Raw genomic sequence first — 15,233 nt, 5'->3', positions numbered from 1 at the left:
AAAGTTCTATTTTGGTTTCATCTGACCACATGACATTCTCCCAATCCTCTGCTGTATCATCCATGTATCCATTTTGGTATAAACTCAACTCGTCGTCTTTGGAGGAAGACGCATACTGAGTTGCATCCCAAGAACACCATACCTACTGTGAAGCATAGGGGTGGAAACATCATGCTTTGGGGCTGTTTTTCTGCTAAGGGGACAGGACGATTGATCCGTGTTAAGGAAAGAATGAATGGGGCCACGTATCGTGAGATTTGGAGCCAAAACCTCCTTCCATCAGTGAGAGCTTTGAATGGTTGACCAAATACTTATTTTCCACCATAATTAACATATAAATTCTTTAAAATTCCTACAATGTGAATTCCTGGATTTTGTTTCCACATTCTGTCTCTCACAGTTGAAGTGTACCTATGATGAAAATTACAGACCTCTGTCATCATTTGAAGTGGGAGAACTTGCACAATCGCTGGCTGACTAAATACTTTTTTGCCCCACTGTATATATATATATATATATATATATATATATATATATATATATATATATATATATATATATATATATATATATATATCATGCACTTGTATGGATTTAAATGTGAGTAATTATTAATTTAATTTTATTGTGTTTGGACATTTTTCATAATATCCACAATGTTCAGTGTGCAACAGTGTTAATTTTGACGGCAAAATTGTATTTAGTTTTAGTCATAGTCTTTTGACTAAAATGTAATTTAGTTTTAGTCATAATTTAGTTTTTTAAATTGTTTTAGTTTTAGTCTAGTTTTAGTTGACGAAATATCATAAGATTATAGTCGACGAAAACTACAGTAGATTTAGTCGACTAAAGGGTAATATGTAAACTCCCTTCAATTTCTGAAAGTCAAAGCAAAACATATTTTGATGAAAATGATGTCTCAAATTTAGTATTTCACAAGTAAGCCGTGTAATAAACGGGATAACGTCGAGTGAGTTGTATGTTGCGGAAAATGCTTACCTGTGTGTGGATTTTGGGGTGATTCGACTGTAAATGTCGCTTCAAGTTTGTTGTGTTTTTCCCCGTAATCCTCGCGCTGCGTCTTATCTTTGACGGCAAATATGAAATTTCCCCATATGTCCTCTCTCCTCTTCCTCCCCGGCGTTGACATGTTGTCTTCTGCAGCGCATTCCCGGGTCAGTCTCAAACGCAAACTACGTTTACATAACTTCCTTACCACGTCGCTCTGATTGGTTCTCTTCCCAACTCCTCCCGCCTTTTCCTAACGAAATGAGTTCCGATTGGATCTCGTCTCTGGCAGACATTTTTGTCTCGTTTTTATTCGTTGACGAATATGTCAATAGACCTCGTCATCGTCTTAGTCCACGTAAATTATTTTTTATTTAGTTCCATCCATCCATCCATCCATCATCTTCCGCTTATCCGAGGTCGGGTCGCGGGGGCAACAGCCTAAGCAGGGAAGCCCAGACTTCCCTCTCCCCAGCCACATCGTCTAGCTCTTCCCGGGGGATCCCGAGGCGTTCCCAGGCCAGCCGGGAGACATAGTCTTCCCAACGTGTCCTGGGTCTTCCCCGTGGCCTCCTACCGGTTGGACGTGCCCTAAACACCTCCCTAGGGAGGCGTTCGGGTGGCATCCTGACCAGATGCCCGAACCACCTCATCTGGCTCCTCTCGATGTGGAGGAGCAGCGGCTTTACTTTGAGTTCCTCCCGGATGGCAGAGCTTCTCACCCTATCTCTAAGGGAGAGACCCAAACTCATTTGGGCCGCTTGTACCCGTGATCTTATCCTTTCGGTCATGACCCAAAGCTCATGACCATAGGTGAGGATGGGAACGTAGATCGACCGGTAAATTGAGAGCTTTGCCTTCCGGCTCAGCTCCTTCTTCACCACAACGGATCGGTACAACGTCCGCATTACTGAAGACGCCGCACCGATCCGCCTGTCGATCTCACGATCCACTCTTCCCCCACTCGTGAACAAGACTCCTAGGTACTTGAACTCCTCCACTTGGGGCAGGGTCTCCTCCCCAACCCGGAGATGGCACTCCACCCTTTTCCGGGCGAGAACCATGGACTCGGACTTGGAGGTGCTGATTCTCATTCCGGTCTTTTATTTAGTTATTGTCTTGTTTTAGTCAGAAAAAAAAGGTCGTTGACGATAACTGACGAAAATTTTTCGTCAACAAAATTAACACCGGTGTGCAGGTTGTGTTATTTGTGACCATGTGTGTTGACATTTAATTCAGTTGTATTTGTATTCATTTATTTGCCCCATGACTACGGAGGGTTGTTTGAATTGTGTCATATAAATAAATGCTGTGCAATCACTTAATGGTACTTCCATGGTTCATTGATCTGATTAACTCACATCGTCCACAAGATGGCAGCAAACATTTAGCATTTAGAGACCGCCTGATTTAAAAGCACTCTGTGGTGTGATGCTTTTTTGAACTAATGACGGCTAAAATACAGAAGCTAGTTTGGACACCCCCTCACTAGCTTGATGCTAATACACATTGGCTTTGCTGATAACATGTTATTTATTAGCATTAGCGATTTTACATGTCGATTTCAACCTCTCTCAATTTGTTAGTGAAAACTAAAACTAAGATCCACGTTAAAACCGAACAGCTGCTGCGTAATAAGTAAAATTCTTAGAGTATTAACTTTTTGTAGGGTGCAACAAAAGACTGACCTGAGTTGCCAACACACCCTAAACTATACACTACTGGCACTTATTGTCTTGGGCTTGCAACTGTAATCGAGACTCAGGTGTTATAGTAAAACAAGATCTAACTGGACAGCAGTTATTTTAATCAGCTCATATTTAAATGTTGCACTAAAAAAAAAAAAGATTTACTTATCAGAAACAATTTATATTTTTTAACACACAAAATTTTAACCGTCGAGTACCAGTATCGATTCCCAGACACCGGGAATTGATTTGGTATCGGTTCAAATGTGAATGTTTTTTTTTTATTACATGTTTGAAAAGAAGCAGGAAGAAGCAGAGCGTGATTAATCTTCCCCATTTTCTGTGTCATAGCAATTTGTAAAAAATTTGTTTGTAAACAAGATGTCAAACTTAAATAAAAGTCTTTAAAGTTTGTGTATGTGAACGTGCAGAAGCGTCATTACCTTCACCAGCAAAAATCCTGCCAACAAACCTGCCGTGTGAAGGAGTGTTTTAATGTCTTGGCGATTGGTTGCGAGTGGAATTAAACTTCGCTGAATCGAATCGTGGAACCCTAGACTCGTTAAAGACGAAATTTGTCGCGTGTTATTTGTGGAATTCAATACTGCTTCCCACCTTCTTTATCAAAGTTCTGGCACTCGCAACTTCCTTAGGCCCCATGGTGACTATTTATGCAGTGGGGCTGTGAATCTTTTTACACCACAGGATTCGATTCAGAATTTATTTTCGATTCAAAATTAATACTTTTTATTAACATTGGATGCCAGATCTATAAATTAGCTTCATAAAATAGATTAACAGCTCTGATAAGTTTATGTATTATTTGAAAGAAAACAGGTTTTGCTTTGAAAATACATTTATTAAAGTCAAATACAAATAAATACAAATTAGGCAAACAAGAGAAGTATCCCACTTCTATACATCAACAATATGATTTGCCTGAGTGGCTGGACAGGACAGATAAAAAAATGTTTTTAATAATTTTTGTTTTTTTGGAATCCATTAAGAATCGTTACGATTAAAATTGTGATTAATTCGAATTTTGTATTTATTTATAAAAAAAAATTACACCCCTATTATGCATTCTTTGATTGCCCGTATAATAACCGAGACAGTGTAAAAAAAAACTGTGGCAAAAATTTGCAAACACAAATGTTGAAGACAGAATTCCGTTAAAAAAAAAAGTGAGGCGTAGTTGTAATAGTAAAATAAAAAAATGCTAAAGAGGTCCTACAATGCAAAACCATCTTTTCTTCCATGTTTTTGTGTATTTGGGATCCCCAAGTCCCGAAAAGTTAAACCCAAACCAAAAAAAGCTTTTCGGAACTTTGTTTACCTGACAAATTTGCACATGTCCACCATTTTTATTCAGTTCAATCAATCAATGTTTATTTATATAGCCCCAAATCACAAATGTCTCAACGGGCTGCACAAATCATTACGACTACAACATCCTCGGAAGAACCCACAAAAGGGGCAAGGAAAACTCACACCCAGTGGGCAGGGAGAATTCACATCCAGTGGGACGCCAATGACAATGCTGACTATGAGAAACCTTGGAGAGGACCTCAGATGTGGGCAACCCCCCCCCTCTAGGGGACCGAAAGCAATGGATGTCGAGCGGGTCTAACTTGATACTGTGAAAGTTCAATCCATAGTGGCTCCAACACAGCCGCGAGAGTCCAGTTCAAGCGGATCCAAGACAGCAGCGAGAGTCCCGTCCACAGGAAACCATCTCAAGCGGAGGCGGATCAGCAGCGTAGAGATGTCCCCAACCGATACACAGGCGAGCGGTCCATCCTGGATCTCGACTCTGGACAGCCAGTACTTCATCCATGGTCATCGGACCGGACCCCCTCCACAAGGGAGGGGGGGACATAGGAGAAAAAAGAAAAGAAGCGGCAGATCAACTGGTCTAAAAAGGAGGTCTATTTAAAGGCTAGAGTATACAGATGAGTTTTAAGGTGAGACTTAAATGCTTCTACAGTTGTAGTCCAATTAGCACTTCCTTTTTGTCTATCGTCTTGTTGTGGGGCAGACTGGCTCTTACGTGCACATGCATCCTCTGCTGTTGCCATTTCTAATACAAAGTAGTGTACAGATCTAACTTATATCTGTCAGTAGACTCGTTATGGAAGCGCTGAAAACTACAATGTGGCTGATGGGGAGAAGACGTTGTCGAAGTGGAGGCACATAGATAAAGCCTGCCCACAAGAGGCTCAGAAAGGGGCTTGAAGATAATCTGTAAAACATAATCCATGCAACATTTTGACCAAAGAACCACCATTACATGTTACGTAGACCACAATGAAGTCTTGTAAATGGTTAGGAGTCATTGGACTTCAGATGTTCCTTTAGATGTGTTGAAGATAGAAGAAGAATGAGAACATCCGTACTTGTAGGAGATACGGTACATTTTCCCGGTAAATAGGGACAGTCCTGCTTAAAGCGCAATAATATTATTTTGTTTACGATGACATTGCATTCCTCGTCTGTTAGTGCTTAGCAGTTAAATGTTCTCTTGGCAGCAGCATGAAGAAAAAGGAGCCATTCGAATCAACAAAAGCTAACATTGACGGCCGTAAAACTAAAACGTGAACAACTTCAACTTGGATTTATACTCTTCTGACAATGCAGCATACGTGCCACACTATGTTGGACTTCCCACTGCATCTTTTCTCCATCATTCAGTACTCCACCCTTCATGGATGTCCGCTAACGTTTTGCAACTCAACGCCAAAAAAACGGAAATGCTGATTATCGGTCCTGCTAGACACCGACCTCTATTTAATAATACAACTCCAACATTTGACAACCAAACAATTAAACAAGGCGACACGGTAAAGAATCTGGGTATTATCTTCGACCCAACTCTCTCCTTTGAGTCACACATTAAAAGCGTTACTAAAACGGCCTTCTTTCATCTCCGCAATATCGCTAAAATTCGCTCCATTCTGTCCACTAAAGACGCTGAGATCATTATCCATGCGTTTGTTACGTCTCGCCTCGACTACTGTAACGTATTATTTTGGGGTCTCCCCATGTCTAGCATTAAAAGATTACAGTTGGTACAAAATGCGGCTGCTAGACTTTTGACAAGAACAAGAAAGTTTGATCACATTACACCTGTACTGTATATACCTTTTATATACATATATACATACATATATACCTGTACTGTATATACCTTTATATACATATATACATACATATATACCTGTACTGTATATACCTTTATATACATATATACATACATATATACCTATACTGTATATACCTTTATATACATATACACATACATATATACCTATACTGTATATACCTTTATATACATATATACATACATATATACCTGTACTGGCTCACCTGCACTGGCTTCCTGTGCACTTAAGATGTGACTTTAAGGTTTTACTACTTACGTATAAAATACTACACGGTCTAGCTCCATCCTATCTTGCCGATTGTATTGTACCATATGTCCCGGCAAGAAATCTGCGTTCAAAGGACTCCGGCTTATTAGTGATTCCCAAAGCCCAAAAAAAGTCTGCGGGCTATAGAGCTTTTTCATTTCGGGCTCCAGTACTCTGGAATGCCCTCCCGGTAACAGTTCGAGATGCCACCTCAGTAGAAGCATTTAAGTCTCACCTTAAAACTCATTTGTATACTCTAGCCTTTAAATAGACTCCCTTTTTAGACCAGTTGATCTGCCGTTTCTTTTCTTTTTCTTCTATGTCCCACTCTCCGATCCGGTGGCCATGTACCGCTCGCCTGTGTATCGGCTGGGGACATCTCTGCGCTGCTGATCCGCCTCCGCTTGGGATGGTTTCCCGCTGGCTCCGCTGTGAACGGGACTCTCGCTGCTGTGTTGGATCCGCTTTGGACTGGACTCTCGCGACTGTGTTGGATCCATTATGGATTGATCTTTCACAGTATCATGTTCTCATATGTTCTCATAGTCATCAGTATCATCAGTATCACAGTATCATGTTCTCATAGTCATCATTGTCACCGACGTCCCACTGGGTCATTATTGTCACCGATGTCCCACTGGGTGTGAGTTTTCCTTGCCCTTATGTGGGCCTACTGAGGATGTCGTAGTGGTTTGTGCAGCCCTTTGAGACACTAGTGATTTAGGGCTATATAAGTAAACATTGATTGATTGATTGATGTCCTCTTTTGTCCCGCAGATCATTTTCCACCAGCAGAACCCCGGCATCGACTATGAGTTCTACGTCCCTGTGGACAAGAAGAAGGAGGCGGAGAGGCCGGCGGACCGGGAGACAGCAAGGGAAGCTTCCAGGGACAAGATGTGGGAGAGGGAGCCATCAAGGGCATCCCTGCGCAGTAAGTACTTGTCCTGGTGGACAGCCAGTATTTATCTATTCATTTATGTCCATCTATTCATCCATTTTCTACCTCGTATCCCTTATGGGGCTGCGGGGGGTGCTGGAGCCTATCTCAGCTACAATCGGGCGGGAGGCGGGGTACACCCTGGACAAGTCGCCACTTCATCGCAGGGTCAACACAGATAGACAGACAACATTCACACACTAGGGCCAATTTTAGTGTTGCCAATCAACCTATCCCCAGGTTTATGTCTTTGGAGGTGGAAGGAAGCCGGAGTACCCGGAGGGAACCCACAAACGTATTATTTACTTGTTTATAATATTCATTAATTTACAAACCCACAACAACATCCCCTGATATTATTTATTTACTCATTTATTGAAACCTATGTATTCATTTATAAATAGTTATTCATGTACACCACACACTTATTATTTATTTATTTATTTATGTACAATGATTAGTCATTCTCATACTCACAACATGCCCTGATCCTATGTATTTATTTAATCATGCATATTTATTCATACATATTTACACGTACATATTTTACTTATTTTTTAAGCATTATTTATTTATTTTAAATAATTATTAATTCTTAAACTTACAAATACATCCCTTGATCTAGTTTTTCTTTATTTGATTGTACATATTTATTTATTCATACATATTTATTTACAGATATTTATACAGTATATACATATGTATTTTTGCATTTTTTTTTATTTTTAACGAATTAGGTATTTATTTAAAATAATTAGTCATTCTCAAACTAACAAATATGTCCACTGAGCTTATGTTTTTATGTATTTAATTATATATATTATATATTAAATATTTAATATTATATATTAAATACATAATTATAAATAATTATTTAAAATAAATAAATAATGCTTAAAAAATAAGTAAAACGCAAATGGCGCACGACTAAACTTGAGGTGCACCATCAAGCATGGAGTGATGGTTTAATAACTTATAAACGCATGCTTACCTTAGCTAAAGCTAATTATTACTCAAATCTCATCCACCGTAATAAAAACGATCCTAAATTTTTGTTTAGTACGGTAGCATCGCTAACCCAACAAGGGACTCCTTCCAGTAGCTCCACCCACTCAGCTGATGACTTTATGCAATTCTTTAGTAAGAAAATTGAAGTCATTAGAAAGGAGATTAAAGACAATGCGTCCCAGCTACAACGGGGTTCTATTAACACTGACACGATTGTATATACGGCGGATACTGCCCTCCAAAATAGTTTCTCTCGTTTTGAGGAAATAACATTAGAGGAATTGTTACAACGTGTAAATGGAATAAAACAAACAACATGTTTACTTGACCCTCTTCCTGGGAAACTGATCAAGGAGCTCTTTGTATTATTAGGTCCATCAGTGCTAAATATTATAAACTTATCACTTTCCTCGGGCACTGTTCCCCTAGCATTCAAAAAAGCGGTTATTCATCCTCTTCTTAAAAGACCTAACCTCGATCCTGACCTCATGGTAAACTACCGACCGGTGTCTCACCTACCCTTTATTTCAAAAATCCTTGAAAAAATTGTTGCAGAGCAGCTAAATGAGCACTTAGCGTCTAACAATCTATGTGAAACCTTTCAATCCGGTTTCAGGGCAAATCACTCGACGGAGACAGCCCTCGCAAAAATGACTAATGATCTATTGCTAACGATGGATTCTGATGCGTCATCTATGTTGCTGCTCCTCGATCTTAGCGCTGCTTTCGATACCGTCGATCATAATATTTTATTAGAACGTATCAAAACACGAATTGGTATGTCAGACTTAGCCCTGTCTTGGTTTAACTCTTATCTTACTGATAGGATGCAGTGTGTCTCCCATAACAATGTGACCTCGGACTACGTTAAGGTAACGTGTGGAGTTCCCCAGGGTTCGGTCCTTGGCCCTGCACTCTTCAGCATCTACATGCTGCCGCTAGGTGACATCATACGCAAATACGGTGTTAGCTTTCACTGTTATGCTGATGACACCCAACTCTACATGCCCCTAAAGCTGACCAACACGCCGGATTGTAGTCAGCTGGAGGCGTGTCTTAATGAAATTAAACAATGGATGTCCGCTAACTTTTTGCAACTCAACGCCAAAAAAACGGAAATGCTGATTATCGGTCCTGCTAGACACCGAACTCTATTTAATAATACAACTCTAACATTTGACAACCAAACAATTAAACAAGGCGACACGGTAAAGAATCTGGGTATTATCTTCGACCCAACTCTCTCCTTTGAGGCACACATTAAAAGCGTTACTAAAACGGCCTTCTTTCATCTCCGTAACATCGCTAAAATTCGCTCCATTCTGTCCACTAAAGACGCTGAGATCATTATCCATGCGTTTGTTACGTCTCGCCTCGACTACTGTAACGTATTATTCTCGGGTCTCCCCATGTCTAGCATTAAAAGATTACAGTTGGTACAAAATGCGGCTGCTAGACTTTTGACAAGAACAACAAAGTTTGATCATATTACGCCTGTACTGGCTCACCTGCACTGGCTTCCTGTGCACTTAAGATGTGACTTTAAGGTTTTACTACTTACGTATAAAATACTACACGGTCTAGCTCCATCTTATCTTGCCGATTGTATTGTACCATATGTCCCGGCAAGAAATCTGCGTTCAAAGGACTCCGGCTTATTAGTGATTCCCAAAGCCCAAAAAAAGTCTGCGGGCTATAGAGCATTTTCCGTTCGGGCTCCAGTACTCTGGAATGCCCTCCCGGTAACAGTTCGCGATGCCACCTCAGTAGAAGCATTTAAGTCTCACCTTAAAACTCATTTGTATACTCTAGCCTTTAAATAGACTCCCTTTTTAGACCAGTTGATCTGCCGTTTCTTTTCTTTTTCTCCTATGTCCCACTCTCCCGTGTGGAGGGGGTCCGGTCCGATCCGGTGGCCATGTACTGCTCGCCTGTGTATCGGCTGGGGACATCTCTGCGCTGCTGGTCCGCCTACGCTTGGGATGGTTTCCTGCTGGCTCCGCTGTGAACGGGACTCTCGCTGCTGTGTCTTAGATCCTCTTTGGACTGGACTCTCGCGACTGTGTTGTATCTATTGTGGATTGAACTTTCACAGTATCATGTTAGATCCGCTCGACATCCATTGCTTTCCTCCTCTCTAAGGTTCTCATAGTCATCATTGTCACCGACGTCCCACTGGGTGTGAGTTTTCCTTGCCCTTATGTGGGCCTACCGAGGATGTCGTAGTGGTTTGTGCAGCCCTTTGAGACACTAGTGATTTAGGGCTATATAAGTAAACATTGATTGATTGATTGATATATTTATACATCTTTATTTATTCATATATATTTATTTGTTATACAATTTTTTGTATATCTTTATTTATACGTATTTATTTATACATATGTATTTCCTTATAAATATTTATTGATCTATTTCTCAAATGTATACATTTTTTAGTCATTCAAACTAACTAGGGGGACTCACGATTTCCGGTCGAGCCAAACATTTTGATACTTCTTATGTATTTATTTATACATATTCATATATCTATACATATTTACTTAATCATACATATTTTTTGTATACATATTTATTTCTACATATGTATTTCCTCATGAATATTTATTGATCTATTTCTCAAACATATTATTATTTTTTTATACAATAATTAGTCATTAAAACTAATTAGGGGGACTCACGGTTTCCGGTCGAGCCGAACATTTTGATACCGCTTATGTTTTTATGTATTTAATTATACATATTTATATATTCATACATCTTTATTTATTCATACTTATTCATTTTTATACATATTCATTGACACATATATATTTATGGATACATATATATTTCCTTATTAATATTTATTTATCTATTTCTCAAACTTATTATTAATTTCTATTACAATAATTAGTCATTCAAACTAATTAGGAAGACTCACGATTTCCGGTCAAGCCAAACAGTTTGATACTTCTTATTACTTTTTATGTATTTATTTATACAGATTTATACATCCATACATCTTTACTTATTCCTACATATTTATTTTTTTTATAGATATTCATTTTATACATATTTATTTCTACATATGTATTTCCTTATAAATATTTATTGATCTATTCTTCAAACATATTATTAATTTTTTTATACAATAATTAGTCATTCAAACGAATTATGGGGACTTACGATTTCCGGTCGAGCCCAACATTTTGATACTTCTTATGTATTTATTTATACATACTTATATATCTATACATCTTTACTTATTCATACATATTTATTTTTATACATATTTATTTATACATATTTATTTATTTACACATGTATTTCCTTATAAATATTTGTATTGATCTATTTCAAAACTTATTATTAATTTTTCATACAATAATTAATCATTCAAACTAATTAGGGGGACTCGCGATTTCCGGTCGAGCCAAACATTTTGATACTGCTTATGTTTTTATGTATTTAATTATACATGTTTATACATCTTTATTTATTCATACATATTTATTTTTTATACGTATTTATTTATTTATACATATGTATTTCCTTAAATATTTATTGATCTATTTCTCAAACTTATTATTAATTTTGTATACAATAATTACTCATTCAAATTAGGGGGACTCACGATTTCCAGTCGAGCCAAACATTTTGATACTGCTTATATTTTTATGTATTTAATTATACATATTTATGTATTTATACATCTTTATTTATTCATACATATTTATTTTTATACATATTTATTGACAAATATTTATTTATTTATACATATGTATTTTCTTATAAATATTTATTGATCGATTTCTCAAACTTATTATTAATCTTTTTTACAATAATTAGTCATTCAAACTAATTAGGAGGACTCACGATTTCCGGTCGAGCCAAACATTTTGATGCTGGAACGGTTTCGATTGAATGAAAACTGTGGGCTGTGGAGCGCGCCAAAGTTTTGCTTGGACATTCACACAATTACTCCCCAAATTCCTGAAGTCCTTGGATAATTCTAACGGGTGTGGTTTTAGGTCAAGGAGGCGGGGCTATCATGTTTCTTGTCAAGAGACTCTGACTTCATGATGATGTCACGGATCTTATGTGTCTCCCGCAGGTCCCCTCACCGTGTCAGTAGATGACCCGCCTCCTGCTCCTCCCCCGGTTTCCGTCCCTTCTTACCCCTCGTCCTCCTCCATGTTTGTGCCCCCCTCGTCTGATCAATGGGCTCCGGAGAGGTCGCGACCCCGGGCCAACGCGCCCAATAGGAACGCTCGGATCCCGCCTCGCACCGACCTGCCGCTGGACACCCAGTCGCCTTTCGTGTGGAGGAGAGGCGCCCTCTCAGAGTGCTCTGTGTCCTGTGGCAAAGGTCAGATGCGTCCGTTTCAATAAACTGTGCAAAAGTCTCGGGACACCAGTGGGCCTTTGGTGCAAGGACACAGGGAAGTCATGAATAAAACATGAATAATTGGTTCCAGCCTCGACCAAAGTCGCTATTTTAGTTTAAAAAAAATTGCACTTTGAAGACACTAACATGTACATATATATACATCTGTGTATATATATATATATTTTTATACACATATATATATATATATATATATATATATATATATATATATATATATATATATATATATATATATATATATATATATATATATATACACACACAGTATATTAAACAAACATAAGGGTTAATTAATCAACAATCCCTCTTTTATCAAAACAATACAATAACAACGGCAAACTCAACTGCCAATGCGCACAGAAATGAAAGTCAGACACAAATACAAATAAATGGAGTAGACATTGAAAGGGTGTAAATATAACATTTTGGGGTGTAATAAAAGACGATAAAATTAACTGAAAATCTCATATAAATATTTAAATCTCGAATAAAACTTAATATGTTCCGGACCAAATATGGAGTGAATTTCCTGCCAAAACAAACACACAATTGTTTTTTTTACTCACACCCAACGATTCGTAAGTAAAAAACAATTTTTTTCAATTAAAAGTGTTAAAAAAATGCTTTCTTTAACTGAAATTTTTTGGGGAGGAAAAAAAACATTTTTTGCAAGTACAAAAACAATTTTCTGCAACTAAAAAAATATTTGCAAGTTAAAAAAAAAACGTTTTCTTCATTTATAGAAAATTATTCGCAAGTCAGAAAAAACATTTTCTGCGTCTAAGAAACAATTTGCAAGTAAAAACAAACCATTTTCTTTAATCAAAAAAAATGTTTGCGAGTAAAACAAGTATTTTCTGCAAGTAAAAAAACAGTTTGCAAGTAAGAAAACAATGTTCTGCAAGTTAAAAAAAAACGTTTTCTTCAATTACAAAAAAAGATTTAGAAGTAAAAAAAACTAAACGGTTTTCTTCAATTAAAAAAAATGTTCCCGGGTAAAAAAAAAAAAAAAAAATTTCTGCAACTAAAAAAACAGTTCGCTAGTAAGAAACCAAGGTTCTGCAAGTTTAACTATTTACCTCAGGTAAAAAATTATTTGCAAGTTAAAAAAAAGAAAAAAATCTCCTTAGATGAAAGAAAAGGAGTCGCATGTAAGAAAAACAATTTCCTTCATCCATCCATTTTTTACCGCTTGTTCTTTTTAGGGCCGCGGGGGTTGCTAAAGCCTATCTCAGCTGCATCTGATTAAAAAAAATTGTTCACAAGTATAAAACGTATTTTCTCCAAATAAAAAATACGATTTGAAAGTAAAAAAAAAGTCTTAAATTGAAAAAATTATTCGCAGTTAAAAACTAATTTTCTAAAATAAAAAAAAACTATTCACAACTAAGAAAAACACTTTTCTGCGATCAAAAAAGGATTTTCAAGAAAAAAAAGTTTTTAAGTTAAAACTTTGGGCAGTAATATTCCACCCTGCGCGATCCACATACTTGCACTCAGAGCACCTGTAATTTGCACTCTGTAACATGAGGTGGTGCTGCCGAGTCAATTTTAAGGCTGCCAAGAGTGACAGTTATTTGCGCATGGTGCCCTCCGCCAAAAATAACAAAGAAGAAGAAGCACATATTTGAAGGAAAACTGTTTTTACACATTTCCAATGCTCGCTCATGTTACCTTATCTGAGTAGAAATACGGGGAAACAAGTACAAAAGTACGCTTCCTTTTCTAATAGTGTTACAAAAAAAGATCATATTGTTGGAGATAAAGAATTATTATTGTTGAATCCAAAAAAATAAAATTTTGTGATTTGGTGCTTTAGCAAACAGCTTGTTAGCCAAGAACACACAACAATTATTCTCAACAAAAGTGGAGAAATATAACCTTGGAGAAAAATCTAATTTAAAATATTTGTATGCACATACAGCACTTAAAACCTTTTATGTGGGATTGATTTATGAAATGGATCAATAATTGATATATTAATAAAAGAAGGTGGACAATTGAACAAACAAATGTGTTAGAAATTGCTGGGAAATTAAAAGGGGCTTGGATTAAATAACCTGCTTCTTCCTACTCCTTTTCACACATGCTACATCATACTGTCAGTATGCATGAGTCAAATAGATTGAAAGCATAATAATAACTTAAACCTTGATGCAGATGAGTAGTATTTTAGTTTGCTCACAAAACCCAAATTCAAGACTGTTGCATTGGTGATCTGGTGTCTTCCTCTTGTGGCAGCTGTTTGCAAGTACATCAAGATCTCAATTCCAACATGTGTCTCACAGGTTATCAATCTCGGGAGATTCTGTGCATCAACCGCCACAACGACGAGGTGGTCCCAGGGAGGAAATGTGACTCTGCAGCTAAGCCGGTCCCAGAGGAGGAGTCTTGCAACACACACGCATGTCCACCTTTGTAAGCAAATACCTTTCACTTTACTTGGCAGCAAAACTGCTAAACTGGAATGAAGTTTTTTGTTTTCTTAATTGCACTTTATATGATCATTGGGAGATGCCCAGTGGGAGACGCTATGGTGGTCTACGGCCATGCAAAACTCATAAATTACAGCAAGAAAATGCGAGGAGGTTACTATGGCTTTTTTTTGCATGTAACATCCTGGGGAACAGCTAGCATACTAATCAGATTGCGCCAAGTAACCAAATCCATGATTATTTGGTTAAAAGGTAGGAACATTTGCAAAATGCTAGCATAAAACGTTAACATGCTAATGTTAGTAAATAGCAGGGGTCAGCAACCTTTTTGAAACCAAGAACTACTTCTTG

General features: G+C 37.6%; 1 protein-coding gene across 1 annotated transcript in view; it reads left to right on the top strand.

The window, feature by feature from the left end:
* The window catches only part of adamtsl4 (ADAMTS-like 4), a 197,998-nt gene that overhangs the window by 155,468 nt on the left and 27,297 nt on the right, over window positions 1-15,233 (top strand). Inside the window, exons 9-11 of the mRNA XM_061881651.1 lie at window positions 6,884-7,040; window positions 12,151-12,405; window positions 14,736-14,865. Coding sequence (XP_061737635.1) covers window positions 6,884-7,040; window positions 12,151-12,405; window positions 14,736-14,865 — 542 coding nt within the window. The remainder of the gene's footprint in view (window positions 1-6,883; window positions 7,041-12,150; window positions 12,406-14,735; window positions 14,866-15,233) is intronic.

Source organism: Nerophis ophidion, linkage group LG21 (genome assembly GCF_033978795.1).
Source record: "Nerophis ophidion isolate RoL-2023_Sa linkage group LG21, RoL_Noph_v1.0, whole genome shotgun sequence".
Classification (NCBI taxonomy): domain Eukaryota; kingdom Metazoa; phylum Chordata; class Actinopteri; order Syngnathiformes; family Syngnathidae; genus Nerophis; species Nerophis ophidion.
This window is presented reverse-complemented; position numbering and strand designations above follow the sequence as displayed.